At 45.9% G+C, this 17149-nt stretch overlaps 1 protein-coding gene across 1 annotated transcript in view; it reads left to right on the forward strand.

Moving 5' to 3' along the window:
• The window catches only part of LOC147722438 (aromatic-L-amino-acid decarboxylase-like), a 1636613-nt gene that overhangs the window by 281170 nt on the left and 1338294 nt on the right, over positions 1–17149 (forward strand). The window contains exon 6 of the mRNA XM_086964961.1: positions 13170–13236. Within this exon, the coding sequence (XP_086821087.1) occupies positions 13170–13236 (67 nt within the window). The remainder of the gene's footprint in view (positions 1–13169; positions 13237–17149) is intronic.

Below are 17149 nucleotides of genomic sequence, written 5' to 3' on the forward strand. Positions count from 1 at the left end.
CCCACCTCATCTCTTAGCGAAATCTTTAGGCCCCCCAATGTTTGAGCTTGTCGTGCCGTACTGGTTTCTCTTTCAGACTCGCTGTCAATAGCTAAATTTATTCCAGATTGTGATGAGTCCGAATTAGGTATTGGGTTTTTAGAAGTGCTGGCTGTTGATTTTTTAGATTTTTTGTATTTGGATGATCTCAATGCTTCGTACTTGCGTGCAAATGTAAGGATTCGCCCTTGCTCATAATCACACTTATCCCTGTGAAATGTAAATGTCTTTCTTTGTTTTATTTTTTCCTCTTCTTTTTTCAATCGTAGCATCATATCGTGTCTGAGTTTGCTTTTTTCATCAGTGTCAATAGTTGATTGCAAATCTTCATTGATTTTATCTATTTCCTCTAACAAGGTAGCTCTATCGATGTCGGCATACCTAATAAGTATGAGTACAAGGCGTTTGGATGATTCTAGATTGGATTCTGCCCACTCCTTCATCATAAGTGGGTTTGGGTTCTCATAGTTGGGTGCCATGAGAATCCTTAACCGACGAGGGATTTGGTTTGCTCACTGCGCATTTTTTTCTTCAAGGTTTTAATTTTTTTTTCTTTTAAGGTGTTATCATTAGGGGTTGTGAGTTGGTTCTTGTGGCACTTAAAATACTTGTTGGGCAGTTATTAAACATTTAAAGAGCTGCCGTTTTTCGGTTGTGTATCATGTCAGCCGACACACACATACACACAGACACATGTCCCATAATAATGTAATTTGGAGCAAAAGTACTTCTCAATGCCCATTGACACATTTCTTATTATAGTGCAAACTTCAAAAACCTCAAATGCTGTATTATTACTACAGTATAGCAAAGTTGCCATAAAAACCTCACATATTGCATATTACAATGACTTTGCATAGGGAAATACCTCTGATAATAGTCTCAAGGTCTCTTTAATGTAATTTTTCTCCATAGCTCTAATTTAACCTCTTGCACCCTAGTTTATGTTAAATATATTCTTTTAAAACAACTATATATTTATGAATAAAAATCATGGCATAAACAATGTATGCAGATATGCAGGGTGTAGTTACCCATATTCAACGGTACATAAACGGTCCCTACTTGGTAGGGTTCATAAACCCGTAGTGAGTGGTGAATCATGGGTAATTTTGAAGGCATGGAGATACGTATTGCTTAGTAAGGGTCACGTGAGTAGTTTTGCTGGTTGCTCTGCCTTCACTCTGGAAGCAGAAACACCAGCAGACACCAAAGAGCGATCGAATTTCGCTCTGAGGCGCAGCTTCCCGCTCTCACCCGTTTCAAATGCAATTATGCTGTTGTAAATTGGGCTTCACATGAGGTTACTTCATTGTTTGTTTTCTGTCAGTGTAAACAGAGCAATGAAAAGAGCAGGTGCTTCTAAATGGTCCTCTGTGTTTCAGGAAATCATCTCTCGGCCTCAGACTTACAAAGCAGACTCTCATCATGCTTTATTTCAATACATTCTCAGCGTATATTGCCTTTGATCAGCTGTGCAATACACAGAAAGTCATGCATGTGCATTAATTGACCCGTATTCACACAACAGCCTCCTCTCAACTACGTTGAATGTTTCTTACTACAAACCAATAAAGCTAGAAAACAGACTGTTATAGTATAGTCCCTTTTCTGCATCCCCCCATCTCTTGCTATATTCATCATAAAAATACAATTTAAAGTGTCACCGAATTTATGGTATGGAGTGGTGGGAGTACCCCACAACAGATTTCACTGCATAAATAAAGCAGTGGAGAGGGTGAAATATTTAGGGTCAGGAAATAATTTCTGGAGCAGGCAATATGATTCGAAGTGGGGCTACTATTTGCAATCTACACAGTCCTGGGAGCTGTTGTCCATGGGGTCTATCGAATTACAGCTGCGAGCCCTCACTCTATCAGTGGAGGAATTTGTAACTGGAAAAGTTAAGAATGTAATTATTTTGAAAATGTTTAAATATGAATTACAAATGTTGCTAGTTAGTTCTTGAAGTAATAGGCTGGGGTTTGGTGTTCAAAATGATATCCGAAATACAAAATACAGCACGCAAGGCCAGCTTTCGTTATGACAAAAAATTATTCCATAACTTAACCGCATTCGGGTTCAATGTTTGTGGTCCTATACATGGAAAAAACTTCACTCTTATTTCATAATGTTTCATGAGCATAAAATGGGGAGATTTCTTTTCTATTTTAGAGGTGTCCGTTTACTATTAAGATTTAGTATTTGCCCCTCTCTGCAATTTGTTTGACAGAAATGCTTGAGTGGAATGTTTATTCAAAGACTGTAAAAACATTAGATGATTACCTTTTGTAGTGTTGAATTATTATTGTGTTTTTATTTTTTGATCTTCTTACATTTGTATTTAGTATTTTTATCATTTCAATGATAACATGCCATATTTGTTTTAGATGTGTAAATTGCTTTGCTCTCCGATGGAATCAGTGAACATACGCTAAATTAACTGAGCTGAATGTGGGTGTGGATGAGTGTATGGACGACTGTGTTTTTATGAGACTACATGCAGACAAGGTGGAGAGGGTGAAGACTGTCCACATGGGTCTCTGTCAAGTAAACTTGTCTCTTATTTTGTTGCTTTTGCGAGGATGCATCAGACAAAACTATTTTATTTTAGCAAAGTCTTTCTTACATAAAGGGTCAGTGAAGGAGGAGCTGCCACAACAGCATACGCCTCCTTACTTTTCCTCAAACAGTCAACATCCTGGGAATGTGTTATTTAGAACAGCCTTAACCCTATTGGAATGGTGCATTTTTTTCCCAAAGTAGCATTTGTGAGTTCCCCCAGTACTGAAAGAAACAACTCAATAGGTGTTAGGCGAAGAGTAGTAGCAGCTTTGCTGTGTACTTTGTAATTTTCTGTCTCTTGGTAAAACCAACTGACCGCTGTGGATAGTGCAGTTTAGTAAAGAAGACAGTGGCGGCCTCCACAAAACTCCAGTGGTGAACATGGGGGTAAGGGAGATACAATAATAAAAAAAATCTTATATGTCTTGCCACTGATATATGTCGGTGCTCTTCTTCACTCCTGATGGTGTCCCCACTGTCCCTGGGACACCAGCAGAGGCTCCCCACCCAATACAGACGCTGCTGTTATAGAAAGAGAGCAGCACCAGGATTGGTCTGAGGTGCCTCATTTGCCGATCAGACAGTGTGTTAGTGCTGTAGTGTCCTGCAGGACACGTTCTAGTGTTCAGCAGGAAGTTGTATCCCTAGCCACTCCCTCGAGGGCTGGACACACTTGCACCCCCACACCCATCCATCACGGGTGACATGAGTGACGTGGCCCCGCCAATAAAAGGGCCAGAGTGCACGTGCTCGTGGCCAGTTATCCCATCATGCTACCGGCTGTCTGTGTCCATCCTTTCTCACCATTTGGGCCGGAGGCCCAACACCACATTGGCAACGAGGTGGGTAGCTAACCCTGCATGCCTGCCGCTCTGCTTTATTGTTCCTCGTGGGGGAGGAAATTAACTTGGCAAGCTATACCCCCGGTGAGCCGTCTACAGCCACCTCTGTCTGCAGAGGGGACTGAGCCCCTCGTGTCACTCGGTTGCCGCCTCCTAAACTCGAGAGGATTAGCGGTGCCTGCACGGGCTGCTCACACACACCCATTGCCAGCACGAGAGCCGTGGCCATGCTGAGGGGGAGGAACTGCCTGAATCGCCGCCCACTGCCTGAATTGGTGTTACGGGGAAGGTCTGGGCAGACGCCTGCAGGCACCCACACACTGCCGCTGCAGCCCAGATGCTGGCCAGCCAGAGGAAGGTCAGTGGCCAAGAAAGCAGACAGAATCAAAGAAACTTGCTTCTGCCAGCGCTGCATGAGAGCACCTGGGGCTCAGACCCTCTGAGTACTCATGCCCTGAGGCGTCCACAGGCTCTTGTTGCACCTACAACAGAGGGAGAAGGGACGCGACCAACCACCGCACCGACAGCAGCAGCCTGCGACCAGAGCCGTTTGCTTCATCGGAGAACGGGGAGCAGCTGCACAGCATAAATGTCCCATTATCCTGTTCTCACACCCCTGCATCTCAGCCGCCGGGATCAAGTGAACAACGGCGTACCAAGTAGCACGATGCAGAGCCATCCCTGTCCTGGCATCCCACATGAGGCTAGCAATCATACACAACCACCCGATATGAGCGAGCCCCGCCCGCCAGTTGGTCTGACTCCCAGCCTCAAGTAAAGCCGCAGTACTCCCTCGGACACACCCGGACAGTAGCACCAAGGAAAATAAAGAGACAGACACTTACTGCCACCGCCGTGCCCCACCTCGCACCAGCATTTGTCTCTACAGTGCCCACGGGACAGCAAGGCCTACAGCAGGTGAGAGGATACCCCAGCCGTGTGGGACACGTCTGCGAGGGAAAGTGCTGAGCGAATGCGACCCCATGCCGATATTCCCTGGACCCGCAGCACACTATACGAACTCACGAGGGACACCAGCAGCACTACCTCAGTGTTCCCCGCATAAGCTACAAAGTCCTGGTGAAAGAGAAAGGGACCACGGTGAGGAGCCTACAGCGCCGCCCAGTTTGCCACCCACACCTTGGCCAGCAACCCCTGCCTCTACCTGTGGCAAACGGTTCCACCTACCTCCACAGACAACCTACAGCCCACAGGGTGGCCTCACCACATCGCAGGCAGGTAGGACGTCAGGACCGGCACAAACAGAGTGCTACACTGACACCCGGTGGCCACCTGCGGTACTGCAACCACCGTAACACAGAACACATTGGAGAAACAGCCTACAGTGCAAAACCAACAGGACAGTAAATGCACCAGGGCAGGGGGATCGAAGCCCACGCACCCACAGAACCGCTGCAACCAGGAACAAGGCTGAGCTACAGCAAATACCTCAGACCCCCACATGAGTAGCGGGGCCAGCTCACTTTCCCCTGGTGCCAAGTGCACCACACGGTATTCCCAGCTCCCACACTGTGGCAACCGACAGCTATGCACTGAGGGATAGGCGTACTGCCTGGCCAGTGCGGATAGCCAGCGCACCCCGCGATCGTCAGTCCTAGAACCACCATAGGCCGGAGGAGAAGCCCTGACACTCCTCTACCTTTCAGGAAGTAGCGGGATCAGCAAGAGGAAATTGCTAAGTGAGTGAGCCACGCAAGAGGATCCACACAGGCATATCTTAAGAGTGGTCCAGCACTGACTGACTGCCCACCGCGATCGACGTCAGCAGATCAACGTCAGCAGATCAGCGTCAAGTGTGGCTACACTGCACCCTACAGACCAACAGTACTAGAGATCAACACAGCACTCAGCTAACCAGCCGGCAAAAGCAGTCAACAGACCCCAGAGAGCACGCCACCATTAGGAGAGACAATGCCTGTTCACTCCCAGTCTCTGAGACAGACTGCACCAGGCACAGCAAGATATGCCTCAGAGGGGAGTACTCAGAGAGTGGCTCTCTGCACCCTGCAAGCGAAAGGCAAAGTGAGCATGGGACTCATGTCTGAGCATACCCTACCAACTTATGGCAAACAAAGTGGTACAAAAGGGGGTGGTGATGGACGGAGCATCTAAACCAATCAAACACTCACACCCAGTCCACAGATCTGGATTTAATCCATCACCGTTCTTTAGCCCACTCCAGTTCAGGCATGGTGTTTGCCCCTGGATTCAAGCAAGCCTGGTTGAAGATGGATGGAATGCCATAACCCGGTCCTAGGAAGCTTGTTTCCGGTCCAGGGAAGGCATGGCTTGGCAGTTCGGGCTGGACTGTTCCCATGAGGCACAGGGTCGAACTGATTTGCATATGGCCATGTCTGAACTGGGGTGGCAGAGTGGGCTAAAGAACGGTGATGGATTAAACCCAGATCTGTTGACTGGGTGTGAGTGTTTGATTGGTTCAGATGCTCCGTTCATCACCACCCCCTTTTGTACCGCTTTGTTCGCCATAAGTTGGCAGGCTATGCTCAGACGGGAGTCCCTTGCTCACTTTGCCACTGGATTCAAGCAAGCCTGGCTGAAGACGGCTAGAATGCCAGAAACTGGTCCTAGGAAGCTTGTTTCCGGTCCAGGGAAGGCATGGCTTGGCAGTTCGGGCTGGACTGTTCCCATGAGGCACAGGGTCAGACTGATTTGCATATGGCCATGTCTGAACTGGGGTTGCAGAATGGGCTAAAGAACGCTGATGGATTAAACCCAGATCTGTTGACTGGGTGTGAGTGTTTGATTGGTTCAGAGGCTCCGTCCATCACCACCCCCTTTTGTACCACTTTGTTCGCCATAAGTTGGCAGAGTATGCTCAGACGGGAGTCCCTTGCTCACTTTGCCACTGGATTCAAGCAAGCCTGGCTGAAGACGGCTGGAATGCCAGAAACCAGTCCTAGGAAGCTTGTTTCCGGTTCAGGGAAGGCATGGCTTGGCAGTTCAGGCTGGACTGTTCCCATGATGCACAGGGTCAGACTGATTTGCATATGGCCATGTCTGAACTGGGGTGGCAGAGTGGGCTAAAGAACGGTGATGTATTAAATACAGATCTGTTGACTGGGTGTGAGTGTTTGATTGGTTCAGATGCTCTGTCCATCACTACCCCCCTTTTGTACCCCCTGGTGTACAGGCATCACCGCGCACTACACCCCAGGCAAACCACGTGCCAGAAAAAAGTAACCCAGAAGAAGACAGAGCACACTACGTCAGATGAGCGCAGAAGGCAGCACCAGTGAACCTGATGCACTGGCGAGAGCCCAGTAGACAGAGACATCTCCACAAGGAAGCACTGCTAAATGCAGGTAGGAAAGAATCCATGTCTCCATCGCCCCAGCGAAGCCCTGCAGTGGGCTGAAAGAAACAGAGTGCCCTGCCTCACACTGCCTCAAGACGGAGTCGGCGGTGACCCAAGACAGACAAGAGAGGAGTTGCACACTCCGCGTGGCAGGCCGCCACAGCAACATGAGCTTGAACAACCAGCGACACGCGACCAGACGTCACATCGCCTAGCAAGCAGAGAGTGTGCCAGAGCGAAGGCAGAAGCCGGCGCCATGACAGTACCGCCTCGAGGTCCAAGCGCAATGCCTTCGAAGAAAGAAGAGTGACAGCCCTGTCACCCCAAAAACCAGAGGAACACAGGTGGGCTGAACAGACCAACAAAGGGAGAAGACGGAGGACTCACACAGCAAGCCAAGAGCACACTCTGACAAACCAGACAGTCACCAAGGCGGACCGACATCCTTGGATACAGCCTCACGGGTGATCCAAACATAAGCCACAGCAAGCCCAAACCGCGTCTTATCCCAACGCTTCCCCAGGCGACCGTCCATCCCCGAGCGTCGGCAGTCTGAGTCAAGCAGCATCCCAGCTCCTGTCCACAGATGCCACGGGTGAGGATCAGCACTTAGTGTCCACCCGCACACCGCCTCAGGATGGAGCCGGCAGTGGCCCCAAGACAGGCAAGAGAGGATTTGTACAATCTACGTGTCAAGCCGCCACCGAAGATCAACCTCAGCCAGGCGGAGACATTGTGCTGCTAGGAGGATCCTGACACCCGACTCTCCCAGCAAGTCAACATCACCGGTCATCCCGACTTACCACATGGCTGGTAACTGCCATCACGCTAGGCCTCAGCACATGCGTCAAACACCACTACCAGAGTACAGATGGACTGGATTCCTACACCGTTTCCACACCAGCTGATTAAAGAAATCAGAAGCTACCTGTGAACCTGGCGTACACCAGAACCGCTGCAACAAGAGCAAGTCTTGGCCAAGACTCATCCCCCCGTGAGGGTTGTGCAAGCGACTAACTAATTGCTCCTTGGCAGTCCTGCAGCTGCCCCCGAGTCGGCACACAAGCGCCCCCAGCGCAGACCTTCTGCAGTCCTGCAGCAACCCCGACAACAGGCCTCCCCAGGCGGGAGAGGGAGAAGAGACTTTGCCCCACCGACAGGTTATCGGTTACAGCCAAGCGGTTCAACAGAGGCATTTGATCAGGCAACACTTCTGTGATCTCTCACATGGGAGTCCATCCATATCCATGATGCAACCCACTATAAGGAACTGTTAGAACTCACCACAGGCCATCACCAAAGTCAGCAATGTGGGAGCCATGCAAGACAGCAAGACATGCCATCATCAGTGAACTGACGGTATGCAGCGGACATCTCCAAGCCAGCAGGAGTGTCCTGAACCCCTCAGGTTAAACTACGGGTGCCCCGCCGAGAAGGTCCTGCTGCAAGCAAAGTCACCAGCTCATGTCTGACATCGCCCTGCCACCTGACTCAGAAGACTGATGGATTCTGTGGTATTTAGTTAGCTGTTTGTTTTGTCCTCTACAGGTTGGACAAAAGTTTTGTTTGTTCTTCAATATAGTTGGGAAGGAATGTAGTGTCCTGAAGGACACACGTTTTTGTGTTCAGCAGGAAGTTGTATCCCCAGTCACTCCCTTGAGGGCTGGACACCCTCGCACCCCCACACCCATCCATCACGGGTGTCACGAGTGACGTGGCCCCACCAATAAAAGGGCCCAAGTGCAGGTGCTCGTAGCCAGTTATCGCATCATGCTACCAGCTGTCTGTGTCCATCCTTTCTCACCATGTGGACCTGAGGCCAAACACCACAAGTGGCTGTGGCATTTCTCCAACGAAATCGAAGTGAGAATGTCTGTTTAGTGGCCAGTCAGTCGGTGGGAAAAAATATAATAATGCTATATCATTTTATTTTCCACTGACTGACTCAGTGGGGCGACGCTCCCCTACCATTAAGGAGGTGCCGCTGCTAAAAAAGATTGTGTCAGGTGAACCCTTTCCATCTTACACATTGCTTCTCCCACTGTACCTGTGTGATACAGCCTGATGCTTTTTACATATCTACTGATCTTAATTTACATTGGTGAGTTTTTGTCTGCGTTTACTGATGGCATGTAGCCTGTCACTCCTGCTGTTGAACATGCATTCGGAGACATCATTGTCCTTGACCTAGAACCTTGTTTCATGTGTAAAACCTGAGTTTCAGCATCAATTCTGTCATCTAGCAATGCATTCCACAATTTTTTTTAATAACTCCCCCTGCTCAGTATTTCAGATGACACAAGTAAATAGAACTCAAAGCAAAATTGTAAAAGAACTCGTTCATCTAGAGATTACTGTTCCGTGGTCAAATATATATTCAATCCAACTTTCAACAACATGAGGAAATATTCCTTTTTCAAGAGTAAATCCTGATTCATAGGCTGTGGATATTCTGGCAATATGGTGGAATTTCTGCAATCACTAACATAAGTCTGGGGACCGGATTGTGGGTGCTTGTGGGTCGGTCTGCTTGTACAAGTATGTGAACACTCACATACTCGTATTTTTTTGTGTATTCTCATACCTTTTGCAGTTTACCACCCTGCTAAGATACCTAAAGTTGCTCCTGTCTAAGGTAACAGTAGTGGTTTCGGGGTAGGACTGGTGTGGGAACACCCATATATTTAATATGTGAGGCGTTCTTAAAAAAAATCTACAGATTGCAGTTTATCTGCATAAAAAAAGTTCTTCCCCAGGAGGAAAAAAAGAAAAGAACTGTGATTTTGTTAAATTAAAGAAGAAGAACATTTATTTTGGAATAACAATTTTCTGCCTATGGACTGGTTATTGAAAAGATTCCAAATATTGGCAGATTTTGTTTTCAGAGATTGTTGGGCGTTCCTCTTGAGTGAATTGTTTATTAGATTGCACAGTTTATCTGCATAAAAAAGTTCTTCCCCAGGAGTAAAAAAAGAAAAACAAAAGATAAATGCTCGAATTCACATTAGATTCGTGTCTAAAGAAGCATAATTTTCCACGTGGAAAAACTCATCAAGACAATATCATTAAAACATGATGTAAAACAACTGTAATAAATTATATCAGCTGTATACTTTTCCATACAATGGATTTCATCCAAAATAAATGGCAGTGACCCAAACATTCCAACCGTTGCAGAACCGTTGATCAGATTTAGTGTGACATAGGCTTTTCTTGACAAAGTTTAGACAGAGACCCTATAAGGTACAATAAGAAAGATCATTCTGTACGAAGTAGTCCATGCCTGTGGTTTGCTGAATGGGCCTCTTGGAATATAAGACTGTTGGACCTCCCTGCAGAGGACTTGGGAACGAGGAGAGTTGGAGGTTCCTTGATTGAGCCTTTACTTTATGGCGAAACAGTTACAACATGCAGTACAGTGGCTAGACAACAATGATAATTGGGAAAAGTGGCTGCTGGATGGAACTCATGGTAGGACTCCTTTACCAGATCTCCTTATGATGGGTTCAAGGGTACCTGCGCAATTTCCCCATCTTATTAGACACGTAGCTGCGATTTGGGAGACGGCGGTGACAACAGTAATAAAACGAGCTCCATATGATCCGGAGGTCCCGTTATGGGCAGTGGTACCGTTCAAACGAATAAGTCAAACTATGACTTTTACTAAATAGACGGAGGGAGGTTTCTGTAGGATGGCAGAACCACTTACAGTTCAGGCCAAATGGGACAGGCTACTAGAGGATCCCTTGACGGAATCAGAATGGAAACGGATACACAAAGGGGTCAAACAAATTAGTTCCAATGTGAGATTCGAGCTTAACACATTTAATATCGTTCATCAAACACACCTGACTCCATATATACCACATAAAATATACTCAGCCCGCTCTGCTCAATGCCCAAGTGTGACCAGTATGAAGCCCAGTTCCTACATATGACTTGGGAATGTACCGAATTGAAATTATACTGGGGATTAATACTAGAAAGCTTGAGGTTGGTGAAGAGGAGGACGCTGCCCTATTCTATCAAGGAGGTACTCCTGGGACTTCTTCCCAGACCTAAAGATTCCTAGAGTTGGGGCTGGTGCTAGCTAAAAGAAGGATTGTAATTAAGTGGATGAGCTCACAGCCCCCCCCCAAAAAAAGCTGGGCTAAAGATTTTACATTAATGCTGGTATCATGTTACACTGTTTCTTTACAACTGGATATTCAATAACAACATTTTAAAAAAGACTGTTGGATCTGATCTCCTCTACAGGGTCACTCCCAAACCTTTTGCCTTTTACCCTCCCCTTTTTGCTGAACTCATTTTTTGGCATTAAGCTCTCGTGCACTTTACCACAGCTTCAATAGGCCATCTGCTGGCAGGATGGGGAGGGGGCAGAGCTAAGCACAGCCCAATGTACACCTGCTGAATAGCAGGTTCTCTGCCTTCACACAAAGGGCCTAATGACCTTATATTGTCACTGGCGCTAGTTTGTAGCCAGGGCAGGGTTGCTGAAGATGGACTCCGAATTATGAAATAATGACCTTCAGGTCTACTCTTTAGTTCACTACTGGTTGTGTGGAAGGACTCCCAGAGAACTGCATGCTGCTGCGACCTGCTGTGCACTCTGCCAAACTTCTGCTGTACCTTTAAGAACTGTCTTGTTGTCTGGAGCCTGCATTGAACCCTCACAGGCCAGCCCTGCTTTTGAGCCCTGCATCTTCACCTGCAACCAGGACTACCAGAAGTGACTCCAAGGGCTAGCTTGCTGGTCTCCTGTTCAGAGTTACAGGAACATAAAAGAATCCCACTATCTTGAACCTGTACCTAGGCCCAGAATGAGTGAGTCCTGAACCCCCAAGAGCTGTACCACCAGTCCTAGCCCCTTGGTTGCGGTGCTAAACGTGCACAGATGGCCAAATCACACAACTCAGAACTGAGGAAAGTTTATGGCTAAAAACTACACTAAGACCAGGGGGAGACCAGGACAAACCTGTTCGCCTATCTGCCCATGGTGCATCGACAGTTGGATGAACCTTTCTGCTACTACGTTCTTCTCCGCAGTATTGAATCCTTTTCAGCAGTCCTTTGTCAAATGGGGCATCAAGCCTTGAGGTATTGCCTTCGGCTACAACCCTCTGCCTCATCCTGCTGGGGATTTATGACTTCCATTTCGGCAACTATGTCCAAATGTAGAAATCTTCACTGCGGTTTCAACCAAAGGCTCTACCTGGTGATGACGCTTTCTCATCAGACATTCCCTGCAGCCTTGCCCCACTGAACTTTACCTTCTCAGAACATTTTCTCAAGAATCTTTCTAAGTCCGAAGGTAAGCGCTATCCGGGCCCAATCCACTTCTTATATCCAAACTAGGCTCTATTGTGGTTGGCCATATCATTTGACTTTGACCCGGTCTCTCACGACTAGATGTCCACAGTTTGTGCTTTGATATTTTAGGTAATAGTTTTTTTCTAAAAATTTTAAAAATGCATGCCTCCAGTTCTGCTGGTTGGAGTTTTGTCATTTTGATGTGAAATAATGTAATAAAATGTATTATTGTTTATGTGCTCCATAAATACTTCACACATTGCCTCTAAGTGAAGTCTGACTGCTTTTTTTGCCAAGCTACCCAAGCTTCAGCACAAGTTAATTTAATGGATTTTTGTGGCTCACACTGCAAGGTATTGTTACTGTTACATGAAGAGGGATCACACCCCAGCCAACCAACAATCCAATTTCATACAATTGCTATACAAAGACCTAGATTTAAAATCATAGCCATAAAATTAGCTTGATAATGACTAATATTAGATTGGATGAGAGGTCTATATATGTCACATAGCTTAGCTTTTAATAGTTTGTCCCTGGCTTAGACTCTGTTATTAAGGGACAGTCTAGGAGAATCTTTACACTATATTGTCCTCATGGTACTGCAAATTACACAAGGAGACTGTCCTCTGGACTTACCTCTTTCTCCAGCAAACAAAGGATATTTTAGTAACTCCCTAGTTTAGTGCAGTGAAATGGAAGGGCCTTCAAAGAATTCTACTTTAATAAAACCATATCTAAGATATCACTATAAATCTGCTTGACTGTATTTTGTCTATAATAGGCAGAGAAAAAAAGAAACCTCAGATCCTTATATCCATACTAGCTATTTGGTAGCTGTGTAACAGTGAATATAGAAAGAAAAATATCCTGCAGTATGCTGCAATGTTTTGTGCATATAAACACTACTGACTGATTTTGTGCCTAATGACTTAAGCGTGAAGCCACCAGTGGTCTTGATGGAATGAAACAATTTGCAAGTCTATTGGTTGAGAATATAATAAATGCATTAAAAACATGAACTGCAATTGGCATTACATTTACATTATGTTTCCTTTTATTTTAATCCATAGTTTTGTGCAACGCTTGGGACCACCCCCTCCTGTGCCTTCGACAACCTTTTAGAACTTGGTCCAATTTGTAAGTCTTCATCTCCTTTCCTTATTCTATTGTATTCATGTTAAACATTCTGCCCCATGTTTGCTCACATCTGATTCATTGCCACATCACTTTCAAATAAAAAGTCCATGTGGTGTGTGCCACTTCACAAACACAAAATCTCCATTTGGGGTCATATCTTTAGGCTATGATGGTTAATGTAATTAGGATGAAAACGAATCTGATTTATCTACATGTGTATTCTATCTTAGCCATGATGTGGTGCACGTTGCCAGGGCTGGCCTCTGCACTAAAAGTATGCAAAGCAAACATGTTAATGCCAGCACACATTGCACTGAGCATCAAGCATAGCCAGCAAGCCTGGTGATCTTCGGGGAATTGTTTGGATCTGGGAATGTCCCTGCAAGAAACTTTTGAAAGCGTGAGGACTCAAAAGTCCAAGTACGCTCTTGTCTAATCAGTTTTGTACCTTTGAAGTTAAGATTATCGTGCTACGGTCAGAAATAATTCGGGGGAGTTTCTCCATCGGACTCCTTAACAATAAATAATTAGAAATAAAAAAATAATCCAACCTAACACAAATCCTGTGTGGGGCGGAGTAATAAATACTACCAGGGTCCTTAGGCTTCAGTTTGGCCCAAACATCTACTAAGGAATTATTCCGGGCCAAACTAAGAATTGCTCTACTTGTCCTTTTCCTGCCCAGGTATTGATCTCCTGGATCTAAACATAGTCCCTCGGCACCATTCATATTAAAATCTCCGCAGAGGATAATTGGTACAAGCCATGAAGCCAACTCTAAATCTAAAAATTCGAAAATGTCTGGGTCTTCCTCAGTGGATCCATAAATTGAACTCAACGTAACTCATGCACCACCAATCATACACTCTGCCAGGACCCATCTACCCAATTGATCTTCCAAATTTTTCCTAACTGTAACATCATTTCTCCTAGAGAGTATTGCCACCCCTCTAGTTTTTGCACCCTGTTTAGAATGAGCTATGAGATGAAACCCTAATTGCTCCAACAGACACCCCTTCTCCCCCTGATGTGCATCTCTTACAAGCACACAAAGTCTACGCACATTTCCCACTAGGATTACTGAGACTCGTTACCTTTTAAGAAGATCATTTAGCCCACAAACATTCAATGAGTCTATTTGTACACTCATTAAAACACATCAAATTGTTGCCCCAAGAGAATAACCAACCAATTTCCACTTAACTTCCTGTTTCTACCTCCTAGCTTCCCAAAATCTTTATTTTTACTGAGTTTACTTAACTTGCACCACCACTCATATTCACTACCGCTATCCAAACCCAAAACTATGCTGTGCCCCCCATCCCTCCAAGCCCCTCCCTCAGGACCTTCCCCATTTACAGGCAAATAGGTCAATCATGACCTTTGTGTGACAGCTTGACCCCTCCCACATACCTAGATCAGTGCTTATATTGCACTAGTGCATTGTAAAATATTTATATAAGAAAATGTATCGGTGCTTCCTATCTTAATTACATCAAAAACTAGATACTCATTTCCCCTTCTGCTCCCTCAACTCTGTTAAATACTCTTGAGCTTTAATCTCTGAAAAGAACATTCTAACATGCCCATTTACTAGCCCTTTAAGGTGCGCTGGGTACAGCAAATAAGCCTCGAAATCCAAACCCTGAAATGAGGCAATCAACTGCCTTAGTCACCATCTCCTTTCCATTGTAGCATGGCAGAAGTCTGGGCAGGTGAAAAATGTGATACCATCAAACGACCGTCTGGCCTCAGGCCTTGCCTTATCCATAATCTCCTGCCTAAGGAGATAGTTTCCAACATAGACAAGAATGTCTCTCGGTCTGTCAGATTGAGATGTTACGTAACCTTTACTTTGGGTCAAGGAGCGCTCGCTGCACCTCTTTCTCCCAATCCCATGCAACCAGTCAAGGAAAGACCCCCTTCAGCAAGGCAACAACAAAAGCCTGTACATACTGCCCTTCGACACCTTCCACCACCCCTAACAGCCTAATATTGTTCAGTCTTTGGCGGTTCTTGAAGTCCTCCAACTTTCACTAGACATCATCCACCACCTTCTCTTGTGCTTCCTTAAATGTCTGCCATTTATTCACATCATCCTCAAGTCTTCCAAGTCCTTTCCTCCACATGAGTTACTTTGTCCGCCATTTCCTCATACAATTTGCTCATCTTCCTGAGGGAACCCTGGATCTTATTTGTTGCCTGCTTTGCCCTTCGGCTCTCCAACCTGGCTTCCCCCTGTATCTGCTTCAAAGTGGCATATAACAAGTCCATTATGGAGACCTGTGGCGGACTATCATTCTGCTGGTTTTGGGTATTCATTGTGCCCTCATCTTGGTACAACTGAGATGTGGCAGAGTAATCCCAAACAAGTTTTTTGGCAGCATTAGTATGAGATGGGCTCAGCACCGGTTTAGATTTAGAATGGGATCTGGACTTATTTTCCTGGTGCTTATGTCTAGAGGGAGCAGGCGCCCTTAGCACTGAGGAGTTTTTAGCTGATTCAGCTGGATCTGAGTCTGTATCAGACAAACTGCTCCCACTTGAAACTGATGAGCCTGTATCTTCATTGAGGGAAAAAAAGCAGTCCCCCTCGGGTGACCCGGGGGCTGCCCAGGTCTGTACTGGGCACGGCAGTGAGTAGTGCATCTGCCTTTGAGTTGTAGCCCGGGGGATTACTGAGTGTGCTCCTGGTGGGTCTACTTTCCGAGTTTTGTCTGTAGTACAGTCCGGAGATGGTCCCCCAGATCCATTTAACACAGACCCGTTGCCACTTCTACCCTTGACGGTCAGGGTGCTAGAGACTGCGGTACATACATCTGGCGGGAGTGCTGCAGACTGTAGTGCTGGTTACAAACCCACCTTAGCATTCGGATCCTGTTGCTCATCCATGAGCTCGCTGTTCGGCTTCCTTTGGCTTTCCACCAGCTCCGCATCTGGGTACACCAATCCCTCGCGTGCCTCATCGCTTCAGACCTCACCCGCTTAAAAGACTCCCAGTGTCGCCACCTGCGCTACAGTGAAAGCCTCGAGCAAGGTAGGTTGTTTCATTCTGCTGCCACCCTAGAGCCGATTTTTAGCTCCTTTCTGACCGGGTCCAGGAGCTGCCGTAGCCTTATCGCCAACTTTAGAGTTATTATTAGAAACATTGTTGCCTCATCAGACCCTTCCGTGTTCTTAGCGGCCAACCTTCACAATTGTCCCGCACTTCGCAAAGAGGGAGCTGGTGCCGATTATGCTATTTCTTTCTGCGCATCCCTGGGGTCAGTAGAATCCTTCGTCTCCTTCTGGGATTTCGGTCCCTTTGGCGCCATTCTGCTCCTGCACTTCCGCCTGCACCAGCTCAATACCGATTGTCGGGGTAACCAATACAGTGGTAGTTCGCGCCCCAGAGCTCCGTTAATCCAATGCTTTATCCATAATACGATATCCCACATTCTACATCACCAAGCAATTCATGTAGGAAGGGGAGAGAAAAGCTTGCTGCTACCTGTTACGGGAAGTCAGCAGCAATCTTGCCCCCCAGAAAATGCTTCACTTCAAATCTGTTACATATATGAATAACCCCATGAATGTAGAAAGAATAATAAACTCTTAATAAACAAATGTATAGATACTTTTTTTTCAATTAATCAATTTTCACAATCACTATTAATAAAATAATTAATAAATAAATGTTATTCAATTAATAATTAATTAACTTCCCACCCTACAAGCCCAGCAGTCCACAACTAAAATATAACAATAAAAATAACTATCCAACAACTATTAAGTAATTCCTACCTTAGACCCCTACAAACCCAGCCCTCCCCAACTAAAATGTATCTCAAATAAATCAGTAAATTAAAATGTACATAATTGTTAATCAACTAAATAGATTAAGAATTGTGAATTAATGATTACTTAATTAACA

The sequence above is a fragment of the Lissotriton vulgaris genome, chromosome 4_1, assembly GCF_964263255.1.
Source record: "Lissotriton vulgaris chromosome 4_1, aLisVul1.2, whole genome shotgun sequence".
NCBI classification, from domain to species: domain Eukaryota; kingdom Metazoa; phylum Chordata; class Amphibia; order Caudata; family Salamandridae; genus Lissotriton; species Lissotriton vulgaris.